This window comes from Rhinopithecus bieti, unplaced genomic scaffold, assembly GCF_001698545.2.
Source record: "Rhinopithecus bieti isolate Rb0 unplaced genomic scaffold, ASM169854v2 scaffold_23862, whole genome shotgun sequence".
Taxonomy (NCBI): domain Eukaryota; kingdom Metazoa; phylum Chordata; class Mammalia; order Primates; family Cercopithecidae; genus Rhinopithecus; species Rhinopithecus bieti.
The window spans coordinates 635,537-658,469 of NW_016811338.1; the positions used below are offsets into that span (position 1 = coordinate 635,537).

The 22,933-nt window shown below is 36.5% G+C and overlaps 1 protein-coding gene across 6 annotated transcripts in view; it reads right to left on the minus strand.

Moving 5' to 3' along the window:
- TPK1 (thiamin pyrophosphokinase 1) overlaps positions 1-22,933 on the minus strand; it is a 404,677-nt gene that overhangs the window by 82,121 nt on the left and 299,623 nt on the right. For all 6 annotated transcript variants that reach the window (XM_017893766.1, XM_017893767.1, XM_017893762.1 and 3 more), the window contains one exon: positions 16,391-16,502. In XM_017893766.1, the coding sequence (XP_017749255.1) occupies positions 16,391-16,502 (112 nt within the window). The remainder of the gene's footprint in view (positions 1-16,390; positions 16,503-22,933) is intronic.

A 22,933-nucleotide genomic window follows, 5' to 3' on the forward strand; every position in this document is an offset into this window, starting at 1 on the left:
GACCCTTAGAGTCCGGAGACTAACAGCATGTGGCCAGAAAGGCAACAAAAACAGGAGGGAGGAAGTTAGACTCTCTCTTGTTGCCTTTACAGCCACATGTTGTTAGAGCCTTGAAAATCTTATTTCCACATCAGATTGCTGCCTCTTATCGGTATAAAGTATCAGTCTCTCATAAAAAAAGAGAAGACATGCAAATAGGCTGGGAAACATATGTCTAAGAAGAGACTAGATACAACCTGCCATGGAGTGAAGAGTGAGCTCTAGCCTAACTAAACCTGCTGACTTCCTTCCTAGCTCTGAAGCATCAAAATACACAGATGGCTAAACTTACTACAATTTTGGAGAACAGCAACTATCTTGAATGGAAATGGTAGCCCTCATTCCCTGTTGAGGGCATCAAATAAATCCAACCTGCACAATTTGTTTATGTCTTGATTCTTAACCACAAGTTACCTGAGGCAAGATGAATGACAACGCTGACATTCAATTTTTCAAAAAGAATACAATTATACCCTGTCTTTATACATTGATTTTTCAGAGCAATTGTACAGATTCAGTGGCATGATAGCTGTATTCAAGAAGTATTATTTTAGAAAATCACTGGATTACTATCTGATATGGTAGGCTGAATAACAGGCCACTAAAAAGTCCTCAATTATAATCTCCGGAACCTACCAATATGCTACTTACATGGCAAGAGGAACTTTACAGATGGATTAAGAATGATTAATCTGATTAATCTTGGGATTGGATTATCCTTGGCTATCCAGGTGGTCCTAGTGTAGTCACAAGTTCCTTAAGAAGGCAGAAGACGCAGAGTCAGAGACAAAAAAAAAAAAAAAAAAAACGTGACAGTGGAAAGAGAGGTCAGAAAAAGAGGGAGAGAGATTTGATGCTGCTATGCTGCCAGGTCCTGAGGATAGAGGAAAGGGTTAGGAGCCAAGAAGTGTGGGTGGCCTTTAGAAGCTGGAAAGGGTTAGAAAAATATTCCCTCCTGCAGCCTCCAGGCGGAATGAAGCTCTGCCAATGCTTGTATTTTAGTATCATGAGACTCATTTCTGACTGTCCTCCAAACTGTAAAATCAGGACTTTGTGTTGTTTTAGGCCACTAAGTTGGTGGCAATTTGTTATAGCAGCAATAGGGAACTGATAAATCTGAAAACAACTTGTATCATGAAAATTTTAACAAATATTGTCAATTTTTTTCATCTACCTATCAGACAACACCCATTCTAAGTCTGTCTGTCTGTTTATCTATCTATCTATCCATCTATCTTCAAATATATGGTCAAACATAAAATTTTCTACACTGTAAAATCCCTCTGTGTCATGTACCCCACATTCTGCATCTTGCCTGCTAGCTCTACTTTAATTGGGTTGTTCTTGCTGCCTTGGCTGGCTTCCCCAGTTTCTCTCTTGAATACCTGAACTTTAAGAGCATTATCTTAAAAATAGTTTATCTTAATAGTTTTTCTCTTGAATACCTGAACTTTAAGAGTATTATCCCGATACTAAAACCAGACAAAGACATCACAAGAAGAGAAAGTCACAGAACAATACCTGTTAGGAATATGGATGCAAAAATCCTCAACAAAATAGTCAGAAACCAAATCCAGTAACATATAGCAATAATTACACATTATGACCAAGTGCGATTTATTCCAGGGATGCAAGTTTGATTTAATATCTGAAATTCAATTAATGTAAAACATACATATCAATAGAAGTTTTAAAATCAAATGTTCATTTCAACAGATGCAGAAAGATCCAAAATCCAACACACTTTCATAATATAACCACTCAACAACTGGAATAAAAAATAACTCCCTTAATCTAATAAAGGACATCTATGAAAAGCCCACCATTAACATCATTCTTGAGAATAGAAAACTAGATGCTTTCTTCCTAAGATCAGGAACACAACAAGGATGTACACTCTCAACACTTTTATTCAATATTGTACCTGAAGTTCTAGCCAGGACAATTTGGCAAGAAAAAGGAATAAAAAGCATCTAGATTTGAAAAGAAGTAAAAGTACTTCTATTTACAGAAATCGTGATCTTGTATATAGAAACTCCTAAGAAATCCGCTAAAAATACATTAGTCCTAAGGAATAAGTTCAGCAAGGTTGCAGGATACAAGATAAACTGCAGAAATCAACTGTATCTCTATACACTTGGAATTAATAATCCCAAAATAAAATGAATTCCATTCACTACAGCATGAAAACAATACTAAATAATGTAACAAAAGAAGTACGCAACTTATACTATTTAAAAGAAAATGAAAAGAAATTAAATGAGATCTAAATAAATGAAAAACATTCCATGTTCATGGATTAGAAGACAACATTGTTAAGATGGCTATACTCTCCAAAATACTCTATAGAATCAACACAATCTCTATTAGAATCCTAGCTATAACTTACACAAAATTACTTAAATATAAAATTAATTCAACACAGATCCAGAACCTAAATGTAAGCATAAAACTGTAAATTCTTAAAATAAAATGTAAGAATAAGTTTTCATGACATTGGATTTTACAACCAATTCTTAGATATGATGCAAAAAGCGTAAGTAACAAGTGAAAAAAATAAGACTTTGTCAACACTAGCAGTTTTCTTTTGTTTTAAAGAACACCATTAAGAAAGCAAAAAGAGAGCCCACAAAATAGAAGAAAGTATATCTGATAAGGGACTTGTATCTGGAATACATAAAGAACTCTAACAACTCAATGATTGAAAGACAAATAGCTCAATTAAAAAATGGCTGAAGAATCTGTGTGAAAGGTATACAAACGGCCAAGAAGTACTTGAAAACATATTCCACATCATTATTCATCAGGGAAATGCAAATGAAAACCACAGTGAGATACCACTTCACACACGCCAGACTGGCTAGAATCAAAAGTCAGATAAAATAAGCGTTGACAAGGACATGGCAAAATTGGAACTCTCATACACTGTTGGTAGGAATAGAAAATGGTGTAGTCCCTTTGGAAAACAGTCTGGAAGTTGTTCAGCAATTAAACATAAAGATACAATAATGCCCAGAAAGTCTACTCCTATGTATATACCCCTCAAAAATGAAGACATGTCTACACAGAAATTTGTACATGAATGTCTATAGCAGCATTACTTACAATAGGCAAAAGGTGGAAACAATTCAAATGTTAATTGACAAATAGATAAAATGTGGTATAACCATATGGTAGAATATTATGCAGCCATATATAAGTGAATGAAATACTGATAAATTTCTACATTGATGAACCTTAAAAATGTTATGCTAAGTGAAAGAAGTCAGTCACAAAAATCCCTATTTTTGTGATTACATGATTCAATTACATGATTCAATTCATATGAAAGACTAGAATAAGAAAATCTAGAGATAGGAAATAGAGAAGTAGTTGCTTAGGGCTAGAGCAAAAAGGAATGGGATGGTGGGCTGTGAGGGTGACAGCTAAAGGATACATGGTTTCTTTCTGAAAGGATGAACTTCCTAAATTTGTCTGGTGATGGCTGCACACATATTTTAATACACTAAATACTATTGACTATACATGTTAAGTGAGTGAATTGTATGATATGTGAATTACATCTCAAAAAACGTTTAAAAAAACAGCTATCATTTCTTCCTAGCTTAGTTTACTAGAACTGGAATCAACGCTTGCCTCCTAGAAGATCAGGATCATAAATCTGATTCCTCTTGCTTCACTTGGCTCAAAGTCATGGCCATGATCCTTTTTATACAAAGATAGCACAGCATAGCTCTTTGTGAGACCTTTTCCCACTACACAAATAGGGAAGTGACATAACCAGCTCTTTGTTTCCAGGGCTACCGCTGACCTCTACTTGGAAGCTAAATGGTATTTTGCAATAACAAAATAAACTTTTTTTAAAAAGACCACAACAGCTTGTGATCCTTACAATATCATGAGTGACTGCAGTTTGGTTTGTTAACAAATAGTTTTTAAAAGGTAAAATAATAGCTCATACGAATATAAAATGAACATGACACATGTTTTATTTAAGTCATTAATTAATGAGAAAACCTGTAAAAAAAAAAAAAAAAAAAAAAACCCGCTTCAAGAAGACTCTACAAAGGACAGAGACATCTACAGATAACTGCAAATGCTGACATGAGTTTGCTAATGAATAGGAAACTGGCCAATTCTATAGGGTGAGAATCCACTGCATTTTTAACAGAACAAAAACTCATTTGACTTTTACAAACAGTAATCATTTACATTATCATCAGCCCCTTACCAGTTAGCTTCTAACTAAACAGAGTTTCAAAACAATAAACAACAATGAAAGGCTAAGTTTCCTACAGAATCAGATAACCCTGAAAGGATCTTTTACACTAGGCCTAACAATCCATCAAAATGCATTCAGGAATCTTTCTGTTTCTTATTTTTCACTGTTCACTTTTATTTTAGGTTCAGGGGTACATGGTCAGGTTTGTTGTATAGGTAAACTGCGTTTTATGAAGGTTTGGTGTACAGATTATTTTATCACCTGGGTAATAAACATGGCCCCTGATAGGTATTTTTTCTGATCCTCTCCCTAATCCTACCCTGAAGTGGGCCCCAGTGTCTACTGTTCCACTCCACTCTTTGTGTTCACGTATTCTCATTGTTTAGCTCCCACTTATAAGTTAGAATACTTGGTGTGTTATTTGGTTTTCTGTTCCTACATTAGTTTGCTCCATCCATGTTAATGCAAAGGACATGATCTCATTCTTCTTAATGGTTGCATAGTGCTCCATGGTTTATATGTACCACATTTTCTTTTTTCTTTTTTTCTTTTTTAACTTTTCTTTTAGGTTTAGGGGTACATATGAAGGTTACATAGGTAAACACATGTCATGGGGGTTTGTTTTACATATTATTTCATTACTCAAGTACCAAGCCCAGTACATAATAGCTATCTTTTCTGCTCTCTCCCACTTCCCACCCTCCCCTCTCAAGTAGACATCAGTGTTTGTTGTTTCCTTCTTTGTGTTCATAAGTTCTCCTCATTTAGCTCCCACTTTTAAGTGAGAATATGTGGTATTTGGTTTTCAGTTCCTGTGTTAGTTTGCTAAGGATAATAGTCTCCAGCTCCATCCATGTTCCCATAAAAGACATGATCTTGTTCTTTTTTATGGCTGCATAGTATTCCATAGTGTGTATTTATCACATTTTCTTTATCCAGTCTACTGTTGATGGGCATTTAGGTTGATTCCATGTCTTTGCTATTGTGAATAGTGCTGAAATGAACATATGCATGTGTCTTTATGACAGAAATATTTTTATTATTTTGGGTATATACTCAAAAGTAAGATTACTGGGTCAAATGGTAATTCTGTTTTAAATTCTCTGAGGAATTTCCACACTGCTTTCCACAATGGCTGAACTAATTTACACTTCCTCAGCAGAGTATAAAGCACTCCCTTTTTTCTGTGACCTTGCCAGCATCTTTTATTTTTTGACTTTTTAATAATAGTCATTCTGACTGGTGTAAGATGGTATCTCACTGTGGTTTTGATTTGCATTTCTCTAACGATTAGTGGTGTTCTGCATTTTTTTCATATGCTTGTTAGCCACATGTATACCTTCTCTCGAAAAGTGTCGGATCATGTCCTTTGTCTACTTTTTAACAAGGTTGTTTGTATTTTGCTGGGAATACAGCTAACCAGGGAGGTGAAAGATCTCTACAATGAGAATTACAAAACATTGCTCAAAGAAATCAGAGATGACACAAACAAATGGAAAAAGATTCCATGCTCATAAATAGGAAGAATCAATATTGTTAAAATGGCCATACTGTCTTAAGCAATTTAGAGATTCAATGCTATTCCTATTGAACTACTAATGATTCTTCACAGAAATAGAAAACACTATTTTGAAGTTCATATGGAACCAAACAAATAGCCTGAATAGCCAAGGCATTCTTAAGCAAAATGAACGAAGCTGGAGGCATCATCTGACTTCAAGCTATGCTACAAGGGTACAGTAATCAAAACAGCGTGGTACTGGTACAAAAGCAGACACATAGACCAAAGGAACAGAATAGAGAGCCCAGAAGTAATACCACACACCAATAATCATCTGATCTTCAGCAAAGCTGAAAAAAACAAGCAATGGGGAAAAGACTCCCTATTCAACACATGGTGCTGGCGTAGCTGGCTAGCCATATGTAGAAGATTGAAACTGGACCCCTTCCTTACACTATAGACAAAAATCAACTCAAGACGGAGTATAGACTTAAATGTAAAACCTAAAACTATAAAAATCCTGGGGATAACCTGAGAAATACCATTCTGGACATAGAATCCAGCAAAGATTTCATGACGAAGACACTAAAAGCAATTGCAACAAAACCAAAAATTGACAAACGGGACCTAATGAAACGAAAGAGCTTCTGCAGAGTAAAAGAAACTATCAAGACAGTAAATAACCTACAGAATGGGAGAAAATATTTGCAAACTATGCATCTGACAAAGGTCTAATATACAGAGTCTATAAATAACTTAATTTTCTATTTGATTTGAGCTATCAAATTTCATCAGTTCTAACATGGATATTTTTCTATATCTCTGCAATTATAATTAGTATATTTTTTCTTAGTATACATAAAATACTATGTATCTTACTATCAATGGCATCGTAAATGTGATAAAATGCAATCATTTCACCAACTCGTTAACTCGAGAAAAGGGTTTTGGGGGTGAAAGACCTCAGCTAGCATCTATTTTAGGAAGGACCAGAGGGGAAAAGATTGCCAACTTTATTGTCACCTTTGATCTGTAACGCATCTTTCTTTTTCTGGAAAAATGTTAACATATTTAATTCAATTCAGAGTAAGTTATTGATTATAGATGACTTACAGTATGAAAGACATCGTCCTTGACTCAGACAAGAAATACTGATGTCACAGTTTCAGAGTGTCTTTTTAAAGCACTGGTCTGGAAAATCAATAATTAATACAATAACAAAGACATTTAAAAACACAAAACATCTCACCCATTAGTGGCACTAGCTCACAAGAGGTTATAACCTAAGTGGGAATAGCTGTAGCTATACTATGACAACTGCCTACAGTCACTTTGTGAGTTACAGTGGAGTGAGAATTAAGAGCATTTCTCACTGAAAATGCATTATTAACACGTGTAATTTTACAGATGCATGAACTGTTCCCTTGTTAGGCTGGCACTTAAAAATTTTCATAGAAAACTCCTGCAGAAAACCATGGTACCTTTATATGCTTATTACAGCTTTTTTATGTTCACGGAGATGAAAAATCTTTTCAAACTGTTTTCTCATAATTTCTCCCTTTCAAAACTCTTTCCCCTAGGTTAAAAGAGCTGAGTCTCTTTTAGTCAATGCTGAGAAATTATTTCTTTGTCATTTACTTGTGTATTTCTTTGAAAAAAAAACATAAAAGAAAGAACAATGAATACATAATTTCAATCTCAACATGAGTGCTATATAAAGGGGCCTGGGCAAACGGAAGGCAACTCCATTTAATATTTTCCTTAGGCAAAAGTGTAGAAAAGTTAAAAGTTCTGTCCCTCAGAATGTCACTTTTCTTGCCATTACTTTCCATCCTGTGCCATTATCTTCTCTTTCGTATCACCTTTGCTTTCCCATCTAGTTACCTTCCTCCTATCTTCTCTTTATCCCAAGTTCATCTTTTATCCCAAATTTACATTGTCTTTATTCCAAATTAAAATTTTTTCAACATCAACTTGTTTTATGTAAGTCCTTCACTTACTAATTAGAAACAAAGATAAATAGTATTGAAGACTTGATTTCAAATTTTGAGTGCAATAATCCATAATTATGTAAATTTAGGCCAACTAGAGATTTTAATTACTATTTCCATATCTGAAAAATACAGAAAATCCAACCTGTCACACAGACCTATTGTAATATTTAAAAGACTTTTTAAAAATGTGAAATATAATATGAACATTAATATTACAATTCTGATTATTGTTCTCATCCTTTGTGAAAAGTCGAAAACTTCTGGAAATACCACAAACCCATACATAGAGTATACTGCCACTTGACTGTATAGGTATTACATGGAATATCAACCTAAATACACCCTGCTAAATTCACCAGGATTATCTAGAAAGGAAATCCAACTTTGAGCTATTAACACCCATTAACACAAATATATAAGTCAGATTAAGTAGCTATCTCCTGGCAGGAGATTTTGAAAGACTGGGGTAGTTTTAGTAAATTATTGAAGAGGATCTTTGTTCTGGGAATAGAGTATGGAATGTGGCTGAGTAGGGAGACAAGAGAATGGGGAGGATGAAGCCAGTGTGCTAGGTTCTGAAAAATATCCAAAAAGGGGCAGGATTCTAGGGTTAATGATTAGGATGAGCAGTGGATCCATTTGGAACTTCAAAAATCAGAGTAAGTCTGAAATTCAGATTTCCCAAAGGTGAGAATATGAGTGTTGGAATGTTTACAATAATGATTTGTATTTATATGTTTCCATGAGTCAAAAGTTTGAGTAGAGTCACTTCAAAATATAATTGTGGCCTCTGAAAAACCTTGCCAGAGCCTTTGTTGTTAACTTTTGCCTTTCAGAGGGTTCCCTGTTGCTACACTTGTCCTACTCAAGCAACCTCAACTAGGAGATGTGGAAGGTTTCCATTCTGGCCATATGGTAGCCCATATATCATGAAATTCTCCTGATACCAGACTCTTAGACATAATACCTAATTTATTATAAATGTTCCGTAACTAACATGCTAAGCTCACAAGAAAATAAACTCTTCAGTGATCTAAAATTGAAGGAAAACAGGGCACCTGCACAGATAATGTTGGCTTCTTTCCTTAACTAAGATGCCTTTCTTTTCAGATACATGTCAATCAAGAATCAAGATGTTGGTCCTCGACAAAGTAAGAGTTAGGACTGAGGTTCTATATAAATTCAGTGCTACATCTTTAATAGAAAGGTAGACTTCTGTCTTAGTCTATATGGGTTACTCTAATAAAATACCATAAACTAGATAGCTTACAAATATCAGAAATTTATTGCTCACAGTTCTAGAGGTTAAGAATTACAAGAGCAAGGCACCATGGATTTGGCATCTGGAAGGGTCCATTGCCTGGTTTACAGATGGTGCATTCTTATTGAGTGGTGAAAGAGGCAAGTGTCTCTCTCAGGCCTCTTTTACAAGGGCATTAATCCCATTCATGAGGGTTCATGATCTAGTCACCTCCCAATGTCTCCACTTCCTGATAATATCACATTGATGATTAAGTTTCAACATACGAATTGGGGGGAGGGGGACATAAACCTTCAGACCATAGCGACTAGGAAATAACTGGTCCGCCAGAAAAGGTTCAGAACAAGGAAACACCTCTCTATCAGCCTGGGCTTTCACAGTGGTAAAAACTAAAAAAGACACCTCAATTCCTTGTCGTTTTAATTAACACGGAAAGTGTCTTCAGGAAAACCTTATACCGAGATAGCTAAGTGTTCCAGGATTCGTTATACCTCAGGGCACTGGCAGAAGCAACTTAAAATCTCATGTCAAAGAACATGCTTAACCTAAGCTTCTACATATTTCTACAGGGGGAAAAAAAAAAAAAGACAACCAAATATATAAAACACAGGATAAAGTGTCTATCATGAGTGAGAATAAAGGAAATATTTAAAAACAGCAGTATTATCAAAAAGTCAAAATTAACAGATGCTGGTGAGACTGAAGAGAAAATGAACACATGGCCGGGCGCGGTGGCTCAAGCCTGTAATCCCAGCACTTTGGGAGGCCGAGGCGGGCGGATCACGAGGTCAGGAGATCGAGACCATCCTGGCTAACACGGTGAAACCCCGTCTCTACTAAAATACAAAAAATTAGCCGGGCGTGGTGGCGGGCGCCTGTAGTCCCAGCTACTCGGAGGCTGAGGCGGGAGAATGGCATGAACCTGGGAGGCGGAGCTTGCAGTGAGCCGAGATCGCGCCACTGCCCTCCAGCCTGGGCGACACAGCGAGACTCCGTCTCAAAAAAAAAAAACAAACACACATACACTGCTGGTGGGAATGGAAATTAGTTCAGCCATGATGGAAACCAGTTTAGTGATTTTTCAGAGAACTCAAAGCAGAATTACCATTTGACCCAGCAATCCCATTATTGCACATATACCCAAAGAAATATAAATCATTCTACCATAAAGAACATGTACATGTATGTTCATCACAGCGCTAGCCACAATAGCAAAGACACTGAATCAACCTAAATCCTCATCAACAGTAGAATGGATAAATAACATGTGGTACATATACACCATGGAATATCACGCAGCCATAAAAAGAACAAGATCATGCCCTTTGCAGCAACACAGATGGAGTTGGAGGCCATTATCTTAAGTGAACTAACACAAAAACAGAAAACCAAATACTACATGTTCTCCCTTATAAGTGGAAGCGAAATGTTGAGTACATATAGACACAAAGAGGGAACAACAGACACCAATGTCTAGTTGAGGGTGGAGGGTAAGGATTGAAAAATTACCTATTGGGTACTATGCTTAGTACCTGGGTGGTAAAATAATCTGTATATAAAACCCCCATGACATGCAATATACCTGCATAGCAAACTTGCACATGTATCTCTGAACCTAAAAGTTAAAAATAATTGGAAAAAGAAAATTTGAGACTCCCTCTCAAAAAATAAGAGAAAAGGAAAAATAGCAGAATTAGGTCAAAAAAGAGATGAAGAAACTAGAATGCTCAAATACCATACTGTATTCTACCAAATATAAGATACCATTTATTATAATAGTCCCCAATTTTAAATATCTAAAAAAACTCCTATCAATTAAATTATGACATTTTAACAATCTAATAGATTAAATAATTCATCTCAATTTCCAGTATTCTAAAATCTGCTTACATATTTAAAATTAAATACATAATTACAATACTGGCACAAAACAAGATGTGCTCTTAAATTTCTTGAGATAAAAAAGAGTGAAAAATAAAATCTATGAAATTCAAAACACAATCATTAAATGGCAGATTAGAAACAGCCAAAGACAGAAAAAGTGAAAAGAAAGATGAAAAAAAAGAAAGAAAAAAAATAACTTAGAATGCACAAAGAATAAACAAGGAAGAGGGATGATGAGGGCTAAAACGTTTACTAAATGTTCTACATTTACTAAAACGTTCAAGGAGAAAAGAATAGAAAAAAATGGAGGGGAAGCAATCAAAGAAGAGAAACGGCTGAGAATTTTCGTAATTGATGAACTATGCCAATTAGCAGATTAAATAAAAAGCAACTAGAACAAAAGAAAGGTTACATGTAAACATATTGCTGTAAAACTAGAATACCAAAGCAAAACATAAGGTCTAGGGACATTTGACAGATTATAAACAAATCAGAATTAATTTCATTGATTGTAGATTTTTCAACAGAAACAACAGCAATCCATATGAATATGGCTGAAAGACAATGAAAATACATTTTTTATGATACACATAGATAAAATGTTCAAAATGATGAATGAAGCAGAGGCATTTTTTGACAGAAGAGCAGATCGCTAGTCATTCTCTTCTTCCTTACTGATGGAACCTCAGTTTTATTTGGAGTGACAATGTAGTTGGATAAAAAATTGCACATGTAGCCTCCCTTGAAGCTAGGGTGACTGTTTTTTACAGTTCTGGCCACTGAGGCAAAAGATGAGACACAGGAAGGGTTTCTGAGAATGCCAGGAATCTCTGATGTCTCTGATGCCTCTGATTCCTGTTACAGACCCTTCCTGCTCCCTTCCCTTTCCTCTCTTCTGATGCCTACTAGGCAGAGTACAGCTGGAGTTGCAACAGACATCTCAGATTTTGAGGCAAAGGCTGAGGAAACAGTAGAACCCTTGCCCCATAGGTACTTACCTCTGTACTTTGTTACATGAGGAAACCAACAAAAAGGCTTTTTTTTTTAAGCCACCATTTCAGTCCATTATAATAACTTAATTCTATTTGTTACAGACTGCAGAAGAAAATTTGATTATTGTTAGAAATACGATTGTGTATAGAAAACCAAGTGACTCTATAGTCACATTTTCAGATACAATAAATGTTCATCAATATATTCATATTAAAAGACACAAAAATGAATTATGCGTCTATGTATCACCAACAAACAGAAAATGTAATTTATTAAAAGTATAATTTGTACCAGGGACACGAAATATAGGGTTTATAGAAATAAACCTTATAAAAATGCAGAGGATGCTTGTAGAGAAAATTATAAAATTATTGAAAGGAATTTAAAGGTTCTAAGTAAATAGAGAGCTAAACTAAATTTGTGGATGGGAAGACCCAATTTCATGTAGAAATTTTCTTCCCCAATTAATCCAGACATTAAATGTAATTGCAGTAAAAATTAGAATTGTGTCAGAGAGGCACTTGTCAAGTTACTTCTAAAATTTATAAAGAAGAGCAGGCCAGGTGTGGTGACTCACGCCTGAAATCCCAGCACTTTGGGAGGATAAGGTGGGTGAATCACAAGGTCAGTAGTTCCAGACAAGCCTGGCCAACCAGCTGAAACCCTGTCTCTACTAAGAATGAAAAAAAAAAAAAAAAAAAAAAAAAAAAATTAGCTGGGTGTAGTGGCAGGTGTCTGTAATCCCAGGAGGCCGAGGCAGGATAACCGCTTGAACCCAGGAGGCAGAGGTTGCAGTGAGCTAAAATTGTGCCATTGCACTCCAGCCCAGGTGACAGTGTGAGACTCCGTGTCAAAAACAAACAAACAAAAACAAACAAGAGCAAAAAGCCAGGAATAGAGTGACAATTTTGAAGAACAAGGTCTGAGGACTCAACTTAGCACATTTCAATATTTATTATAAAGCTATGGTAATGAAGGCAGTGTGGCTCCAGCACAGGAAGAAGTATGTAAGCCAAAGGAACAAAACACATCTAAGAAACACACCCATACATATGAACACCTGTGCTGCATACACTGCAAATCACTGGAGAAAGGATTAATAAATGATGTGAGGGCAATTCATTATCTTTAAAAAACTAGATCCTTATCTCATATCATATACAAAAATCAATTTCAGGTGAAAGAAAGAAACTTAAAACTTAAATGAGAGTATCTTTATGACCATGGGGAATAGAAAGGTGACTTACACAAAAATGACAAATCTGGTAAATTTTGACTACATTTAACTCGATAAACTCTGTTTATATAAAAACACCATAAACAAACTGAAAAGTCAAAGTACAGCCAGGAAAAAGTCTTTAGAACTTCTACGAATTAACATCCCAATGGAAAACTGGCAAAAGACGGTAGCAATTCACAGAATAAGAAACCAGCATGAATAATAACTACAAAAAGATGCTTAGCCTTATCAGCAGAGACCACAAAAACATATCATTTACACTCATCAGGCTGGCAAAAATGATTACGTTTGATAATAGCAAGAATTGTTGAGGAATAGGAGCAGGGGAATTTCTATGTATTCCTGGGCTGAGTGCACACTGGTACAACCACTGTGCAGAGCAATATGTGTATTTCATAAAGGTGAAGATGTGATTATCTATGACACAGCTATTTTACTCCCAACTGTATATATCCCAGAGAAACTCTTATGCAAGACACAAGTCAAAGAATATTCATAGCATATTGCTATGAAATAAAAGACTGTAAATATAGGCAGCTTCAGTAATAATATTTGAAAAGGTTCACTCCTCGGTGATCGGTACCTAGGTATCATTCATACAATTGTTCGTAATGTTAGAATGGCATGTGAAATATTGCAAACTGGTAACAGATAAATCCAACTACTTTTAGAACTTCTGGCATCATGTACTTAAGAGTGGGTGGAGACAGGTAGAGATCAAGCCTCGGGGCCACACCTGAGGACCTTGACAAGTTTCTTCACAAAAACTTGCTTACTCCCATTAACTCAAGAAGTGAGCTGCCCTCGACTAAATGTCTGCATACTCTTTCTCTTTCTGCAAGCCCACCTTCACCCTGTCCCTTTGCAGCCATGACTGATAAAATAACCCTGACCTCAGGGCTCTGCTTTCACAGACAACAGCACTGAGGAAGGCAGGGACCCTCTCTGTGAATGAAATCTACCCACTTTTCTTCAAGTCAACATGATGTCACATTTATGTTTATTAACTTTTAATGAGGCAATATTACCTATCAGAAGACCCCATGAATTAGTGCTTTTACAACAGGTAATTGATGAAACACTGTGTTTCAACTTTATTGCTTTGCATATTCCATGAAGTTTTTTTTTTTATTTTTATGAAGTTGTAGAAGAAATAATTACTTCAAAAGTCAAAGTGTTGTGTAACTATATAAATAAGTAATGGCATATTACATGTAGGTTGGATCAAAAGTTATCTCAGGAAGGTTAAGAGCCCTGTCCTCATCATGCTAAAGGCCCCCTTACCAGAGAAAGTCTTACACAGAACTAGGATGTGTGATATGATTTGACTGCAGGTACCCACCCAAATATCATGGTGAACTGTAATTCCCAATGTTGGTGGAGGAACCTGGTGGGAGGTGACTGAATCATGGGAGCGGGCTTCCCCCTTGCTGTTCTCGTGGTAGTGAATGACTTCTCATGAGATTTGATGGTTTAAAAGTCTGTGGCACGTCCCTCATCGCTCTCATTCTCTCTTGCTGCCATGTGAAGAAGGTGCCTGCTTCCCTTTCACCTTCCACCATGATTGTAAGTTTCCTGAGGCCTCCTGGTCATGCTTCCTGGTAAGCCTGCATAACTGTGAGTCAGTTAAACCTCTTTTCTTCATAAATTACCCAGTCTCAGGTAGTTCTTTATAGCAATGTGAGAATGGACTAATACAATGTGCATATTGCTGTGGGAAGTACAGGATCAAAGAACATTCTAAAGATCCCAGAAGAATCATGTCTAATGTATGACTCTTTTTTATTACTGTAAGATAAAGGAAGCTGGGGCACCTGCTCCTAGTGCCAACGTTCCTCTTTGCTCAGTGCTCCTTTGTCATGGTGCCAGCCCTGAAAAGTGTGATTGCACCTAGATCCAGCAGGAAGTTCACCACTGTCTAGATTGGGTGCCCTTGGAAATAATGAGAACTATAAAAAATAAAACAGTTATTTGGGACCAGAATGTTTTCAAAAAAGCTTCCAATGAGAGCTCATGTCAATTTCAGCTAAACAGCTTCAAAGCCTGTCACATATTTCTGTGCACTGGAGGAGATGTGTTCTCACAGTCCTTTCAAATTCTGATGAGCTCTCTAGACATTTGTTTCAAAATATCTCTAGTTTTTCCTAATTGTTTCAGCAGTGGCTCATAGAGAGGTCTTTTTACAAGTCTTTGTGTTTCAAAATATTTATTTCTTGGAAAAAGATTTATTTTCTTGTGGGAATCTAAGTGCTTGTTAGAAAAGAATGACATAGTTCCATATTTTACTTGTACAACTTTGCCATACTGGTCAATCAGGAGATGGTTCCTTTGACATTCAATCAGAGCTCTTTGATTAAATTATTGCTATTCTTAGAAAGACTACAGTTGATTCATTTCACAATGACTGATGGTTCCTTTCGGAATCAGTATTTATCTCATGAACAGGACCCCCTTACTTTTTAATATTTTTAACTCAGTTTTAGTACTACTAGGACCTAATACAGTTCACAATTACTGGAAAACATTTTAAAATTTAATAAGAGCAGCAAATCTTATGTCAGAGATTTGACTACGAAAAGAACTTGATGCTTCTCTAGGAAAGTAAAGTAGGATTTTCAAATACACAAAATCGTGAAGAAGCCTGGGCAAAGAGTTCTTTGATATGACACCAAAAGTACGATCCACAAAAGAAAAAACAGACTTCATTAACATTTGTTAATTTAGTTAATTAAATTTCAGAAAGTGAAAATACATGCTAAGGGCTAAAAAATTTTTGCAAGTCACACACCTGGGTAAAAGACTTGTATCTAAAATACATAAAGGACTCTTATAACTCAATGTAAAAATAGCCAATTAAAATATGGGTAAAAGAGCTGAACAGACATTTCTCCAATGAAGATATATGAATGTTCCATAAGCACAAGAAAAGATGCTTGACATAGTCATCAGAGAAATGTAAATGAAAACCTCAATGAGATGCCACCTTCACATGCTCTAGGATGGCTATAAACCAGCAAACAGATAATACCAAGTGTTGAGAATGTGGAGAAAGTGGAACACTCTTACACTGCACATAGTAAAATGGTTCGGTCACACTGGAAGGTAATCTGGCAGTTCCTCAATAGGTTAAACATAGAGTTATCATAAGACCCAGCAATTCCTCCTAGGTATAGACCACAGAGACATTAAAAAAAAAAAAAAGAAACAGAGAAAAAAAGAAAAAAACATCATTCCTTTATGGAAAGGTTCTACTTACTGAGGTTCCACTTGAGGCCTGTGGTTGTAACCTGCGTACAAGGCTGTCCAACAGGAATAAGGCCGCACCAATTACCCTCCATTCCAGTGTCTACATGCAATCTGTGCTTTCCCTGAAGGAGAGAAGAAATGATCATTAAGAAGGGGAAAAGAGAAGGGATGTTAATGTGCACTGAAGACCAGGGCAGGATGCGTCTATGACCCTTACATGGCTTATCATACTTAACCCTCACAAAAAATGTTTGCAATATGTGCTGAATAATTCTAGGAACTTTCACCCTACTTAATCCTAACAACAACTTTACAAAGTATCTGATATCTTATTGTTAATTATGTCTCACCTATGAAAAAACTGAAGCTTGCAGAGATAACATAGGACCACACAGATAAGGATTCCTACCTATACCTGCCAATTCCAGAGACCAAACTAGCAGCAATGGGACTGTGGGTTTGAAACCTATCCTAAATGAAAGGTGCCACACAAAGAGAAACATACATAGAGAGCTGCTTCTCAGCAGCCATTACAATGTATTCTGCTTTTTTTAAAAATTTTTTTTCAAGATGGGGAGTCTCACTCCCAGGTGAGTGAGACTCACTCATCATCTTGCCCAGGCTGGAGTGCAATGGTGCGATCTCGGCTCACTGCAACCTCTGCTGCCAGGGTTCAAGCAATTCTCCTGCCTCCTGAGTAGCTGGGACCACAGGCGGGCACCACCACACCCAGCTAATTTTTATATTTTTAGTAGAGATGGGATTTTACCACATTGGCCAGGCTGGTCTTGAACTCCTGACCTCAAGTGATCCACCTGCCTCGGCCTCCCAAAGTGCTGGGATTGCAGGCATGAGCCACGACTCCTGGCCTTGCTTTTAAAAAAAAAAAAAAAAAAAAAAAAAAAAAAGTTTTATTTTCTTTTAGGTAAGAGCTGCCTTTATTCCTTTGTATAGAATTTCCCCCCAAGTTGATTTGTATTGAATAGCTTGCCACACAAATTTGAGATTTGTTTCTTTCTACCATTCTCCATTATATAAATAATTCTCTCTGAAGATAGATATACTAAACATAACACAAATGACCATCCCTAGATGCCAAACCTAGAACACTTTTAAAACAAATGCTCAAAAAAAAAAAAAAAAAAAAAACAAATGCTCAAAGAGGTAACAAAACCTTCTTTCTAATAGAAGGAGTTGATGAGGCCAGGTGTGGTGGCTCACACCTGTAATCCTAACACTTTGGAAGGTCAAGGTGGGCAGATCACCTGAAGTCAGGAGTTCAAGACCAGCCTGGCCAACATGGTGAAACCCTGTCTCTATAAAAATACAAAACTTAGCTGGGTGTGATGGAGGGTGCCTGTAATCCAAGCTACTCGGGAGACTGTAGTGGAAGAATTGCTTGAACCCAGGAGGCAGAGGTTGCAGTGAGCCGAGATCGTGCCATTGCACTCCAGCCTGGGCGACAGAACAATACTCTGTCTCAAAAAACAAACAAACAAACAAAAAAAAAGCTGATGAAACAGATGTTTTAGAAATTCGGATTTCCTTAGTATTACATTGGCTTCAGCAGAGAAGGAACAGGAATTGGTGATGACTTATCATACAGGTGGATCGCCACCCAGTTTCCTGTTGAAGGGCAGTACTCTTAGGGTTCCCATCAGAAAATACAGCAATTTCAGAAGGGTTATGGGTAACCTGTAGCATTCTGGACATTGAGTGGCAGAGAGTGGAGGGCTCAAGAGAGCACCAGCAGAACAAGGAAAGGAAGGTACACCTTGTCCAGATCTCTGTGCTTCTGTGTCTGATAACAGTGTTTCTGACAACGAGACCTGTTGTTAGAATGCGGCTTCTCCATCACTCATCAAAGAGGAATTCCTGTGTTCTTGGGCTGTCTTCTTTTCAGTGTGTTACAGTTAGTTCTTGTCTCTTAATTGACGACTTTCTTTCCTTGGTTTGTGGCCTGCTTAATGGTTTGGCGGTGCCTAGCTGAATATGTTAGCATGTTTGGTGCTCCTAGGTGACTTCCATTAAGAATGGCGAAGCAAAGAAGGAAGTGTTTTTCAACTTGTGATATTAGCTCCCTAAGAGAATATTCTTCAACTTGTATCATATAATGCAAAGGAAACAGCACATATACATGTTAAGTTTTATTCTCCCAGGGAGAGGAGGGCTGTTATAAAATCCAATGATTTAAATGACACAGTAGTAAGCATGCTATATATTCATTGCCTTCCTCATTATTTTAAGAATCAACAGACCTTAAAATTTTCAGTCTGGGAATAAACTCATTTGTGGACTTGAGAAGTCACAGATAGGCCTTAGCCCACAATCAACCACATTTTCTCTTGTTCCAGAAAGGTGCTTAGCCATATGTGAATGGTCTTTGTGTTTATAAACATGCGAATACAGTTTTTATGGTTAAATGAGAGCAATGTTTTGCTTTCTTCCTGTATCTTCAAATCTATGTGACATCTTTTGAAAATGAACAACTGTATAAAGGAATTTTTGTTCATTCCCCAGATTTCCTAATTCATGCTAGCCTATATGTGATTTGACACAGGCAGGCATACAGGCTGACATTAAAGAACTTCCCTAAGGATTTATGCCATTACTGGAGACTAGAGGCACATGAACTCATCATTTACTTCCATCTTCTCCCATGAATTATTTCACAGGTTCCTGCTCTGGCCTCTTTTCTGAACCAAGATAACTCTTTGAAGTCAAAGGCAGTCCTATATAGTAAAGAAAGAACAAAAATCAATCACAGTCAGGTTGCTTTTCCAATTGTGGTTATTTCAACACATCTAACAACCTTAATAAGTAAGAAATTGTAATTTAGGGAAAGGTAACAAAGATGTTGCTTGGTATGTGTGCTGGAAAGCAAACTTATGATCATGTTAAAGACAGACAGCATAATAGTATTACTTTCCCTAGACTGTCATGTCAAGGTAGAACAAAATACACACAAATAGATAGCTATGAAGGGGTGAGAAATCGCTGTCCCTTTGTTTTCTATTATACCCCTACTTTTCAAAGGACAAAACATAACTGAGAGAAAAGATTAAAGCTGATTCTAGATTTTGCCTCTGAAAAATACCAAACATTGACTGGGCATGGGAGCTCATGTCTGTAATCCCAGCAATTTAGGAGGCTGAGGTGGGAGGATCACTTGAGCCTAGGAGTTGGAGACAAGCTTGGACAACATAGTGAAACCATGTCTCTACAAAAAAAAAAAAAAAAAGAAGAAGAAAGAAAAAATCCAGAAAAATACCAGAGAGATATCTGAATTCTGTTTACATACCCACATCCTTAAATCCAATAACTATGCCAAGTTTTATGCTAAGATATTTCAGTGTGGATATCACAAACTATACAGCAAATTAACAAGATCATTCACAAAGCACTGAACACAGAAAGAACATAAACGCATTAGATTTAGTGTAAAAAATTCAAGGAGAAGATGCCAATGCTAGTTTATAAAGTGGCCATGCATTCATCAAGTTGTTGTTAATGCTGAACCTACACTCGGAGGCTAATGGCAGCCACAATTAGTGACACACAGTTAGACCCTGTATTGCTGGAGATGGATTAAACACAAGGCCAGTCTCTGGTAGCTCCTCTTTTGTTAGCTGGTCCAGGTATTTTAAAAATTTATCAACAAACACTGCAGGAAATTAAATAGCCTGCAGGAAAGAAGAGTAAAAGAAGCAGACAGAAGATGTTTAGCAGGAAAAAAAGGTTACTTCTCCTATACAACAGACTTTTGTGCTGGTGTATTTTCATACTGTGACTGCTCACATAGCTGAAAGTAGACACAAGATAAAGGGTCTCTCCAGTGAACTTGTAGTTATAAAACTTCAGAGTCTTATATGTTTTCTTTGATTCTGCTCCACAAATGTAGAATTCAAAATAAAAGTGCATTGGGTTTATTTGAAATAGCCTGTATCAAATTAATGTTGCATGTATATATATATTAAATTGAGGGTTTTTTCCTTTGAAAAAGCATTAATATCTACGGACAGCTTTTAGAATTTCAAATCATGTTAGAACATGTTCTAAAGTGCTTTCTATAGAATATTACTCCAGGGTCAAATACAGATTGGAAAAATCACTTTGTCAATTCACCTCTTGGAAACCACGATGGATGCCAGCATGTTAGATGTTCTAGGTAGTTTGCAGCAAAAACAAGTAAACAGAAACCCTGTTTACCTGAATAAGTGTTTTCCAAATTTACTTCACCACAGAACCTCCCTCTGCTGCTCAAATATCATCTCGTAATTTCCCATGGAAACTTCATTTCATGAAATCGACTTAGGAAAACGTTGATTTGGAATAATATTTTTCACACAGCACCCAAAACTAGCATATTTTGGTTTAATATTTCCATAGTCAGAACATTTCAAGAATATGTTTTGAATTTAATAACTTCCATTTGATTTTTGTTTTAGAAGTCAGTCAATAACCTCCTGCTGAAATCACATACACGTTCTGACATGAGCTAGTTGTACTATTAAAGGGTTAATGACAATACTCAGCAGTTACCAAAAAAACAAAAAACCTTATTAATGCTAGTTGGGTTAGTTTATTTATTCAAAAGTCAAAAATATGTATGAAATGCCTACTATTGTTAGAGATGGTAAATTACTCTAATGACAGGCTAATTTACTTATCGATTGCCTCACATTGGATATTTCAAAATAAAACATGACATTGATGTCTCTGCTTTGTTATGACCTCTGCATGTATACCTTTTTTTTTTTTTTTTTTTTTTTTTTTTTTTTTTTTTTTTTTTTTTTTTTTTTTTTTTTTTTTTACAATGGATCATATCTTATCTTCACGCCTTTCTTTTATGCCAGTCAGAGAAAAACCCACTCTTGGCCTCTTCAAAAGATACAGACATTTTAAATGATGACTTCTAGAGACATTATTTATCCCAGAAGTAAGCGTTACTGACAGCAGAAACAGGACAGGTTGCCTTGAAAAATATATTTTGAGTTAGAGTGATCTCAGAGTTTTCAAATTACTTTAGATAAACGCTTTTCTTAACATAGCATATGATCAGGATGCCCATGCTCTCCTGTCTGCTCCTATACCGTTTCTCCATCCTTAATCCAGAGAAACATCAAAGCAAAACGCAAGCTTTACTTTTTTAATGAAAACTTCCTATGTTTTCCAAATAACAAAGATGACTTCCTCCTGAATGCTACAATTTTAATTATTTACGCTATAAAATGTAGCACTTTGGTACTGCATTGCCTCCCTCAAATAGGTTCATATTGTATCCCTAAAAAGAATAAACTTTCTTTGAAGAACAAGAATCTAATTTTTTTTTTCTGTTGAACTTACAACACAGTGGAAGGAACATATGTATCAAAGAAATACCTGATTGTTTCATTGTTTAAAGAAAATGCATTGATGAAAAGGTGTCAATATGCTTCGAAAAATCTCTCAGTATCTGAGTAGATGAGGGAAGGTCCAGGTGAACTGAAAGGACTCAAGAGACACACCCAGTATTCTTTGTTAAGATCAAGCTTGCTCAATCCACGGCTCACGGGCTGCATGCAGCCCAAGACAGCTTTGAATGTCGCCCAATGCAAATTCGTAAACTTTCTTTAAACATTGTGAGATATTTTTGCTATTTTCTTAAAGCTCGTCAGCTGTGTTAGTGTTAGTGTATTTTATGTGTGGCCCAAGACAACTGTTCTTCTTCCAATGTGGCCCAGGTAAGCCAAAAAATTGGACGCCCCTGATCTAGATAATGTTTGCTTAATCAGATACTACAAGTAAACTGTACACACCCAATAATCATGAATACCCTGTCACTAGTGCTCGAAATACATTTAAAATGTAATTTTATGTGTTTAGGTAAAATGAGGACTACAATACTGCCTCCCCGAGTTATTTTCAGGGTTAAATAACACGTCGAAGGTGCCGAGAATAGCATTTCAAGCACTCATATTATACATGTTGATTTACTTTTCTCCCTTTATCAGGTCCTCCAGGTTTAATTTGAACCCACACTTTCTTTCCTTTCTGCTTTTATTATTTTAAAACCTGGCCACTTTGCTCCAGTAATTTTAAAGAAAAGAGTGATTAGCCCGCATAAGACTAAGATAAAATATTAGCAGAAAGAAGGGAAAAGAAAACATTTTAACGTTATACCTCCATGACACATTAAGATATTTTTGTTTGTTTGTTTGAGTCAATGTTTCAATCTGTCGCCCCCACACTGGAGGGCAGTGGTGCGATCTCGGCTCACTGTAACCTCCACCTCCTGGGTTCAGGCAACTCTCTTGCCCCAGCCTCCCGAGTAGCTGGGATTACAGGTGCCCAGCACCACGCCGGGCTAATTTTTTTATTTTTAGTAGAGACGGTGTTTCACCATGTTGGCCAGGCTGGTCTCAAACTCCTGACCTCGTGATCCGCCCACCTTGGCCTCCCAAAGTGCTGGGATTACAGGCATGAACCATGGCACCCGGCTGACATTAAGATATCTTAAGGAGAGTAATGTCTCCAATTTGTCATACAGAAGCCCTAGTTTTTAGTAAATGAT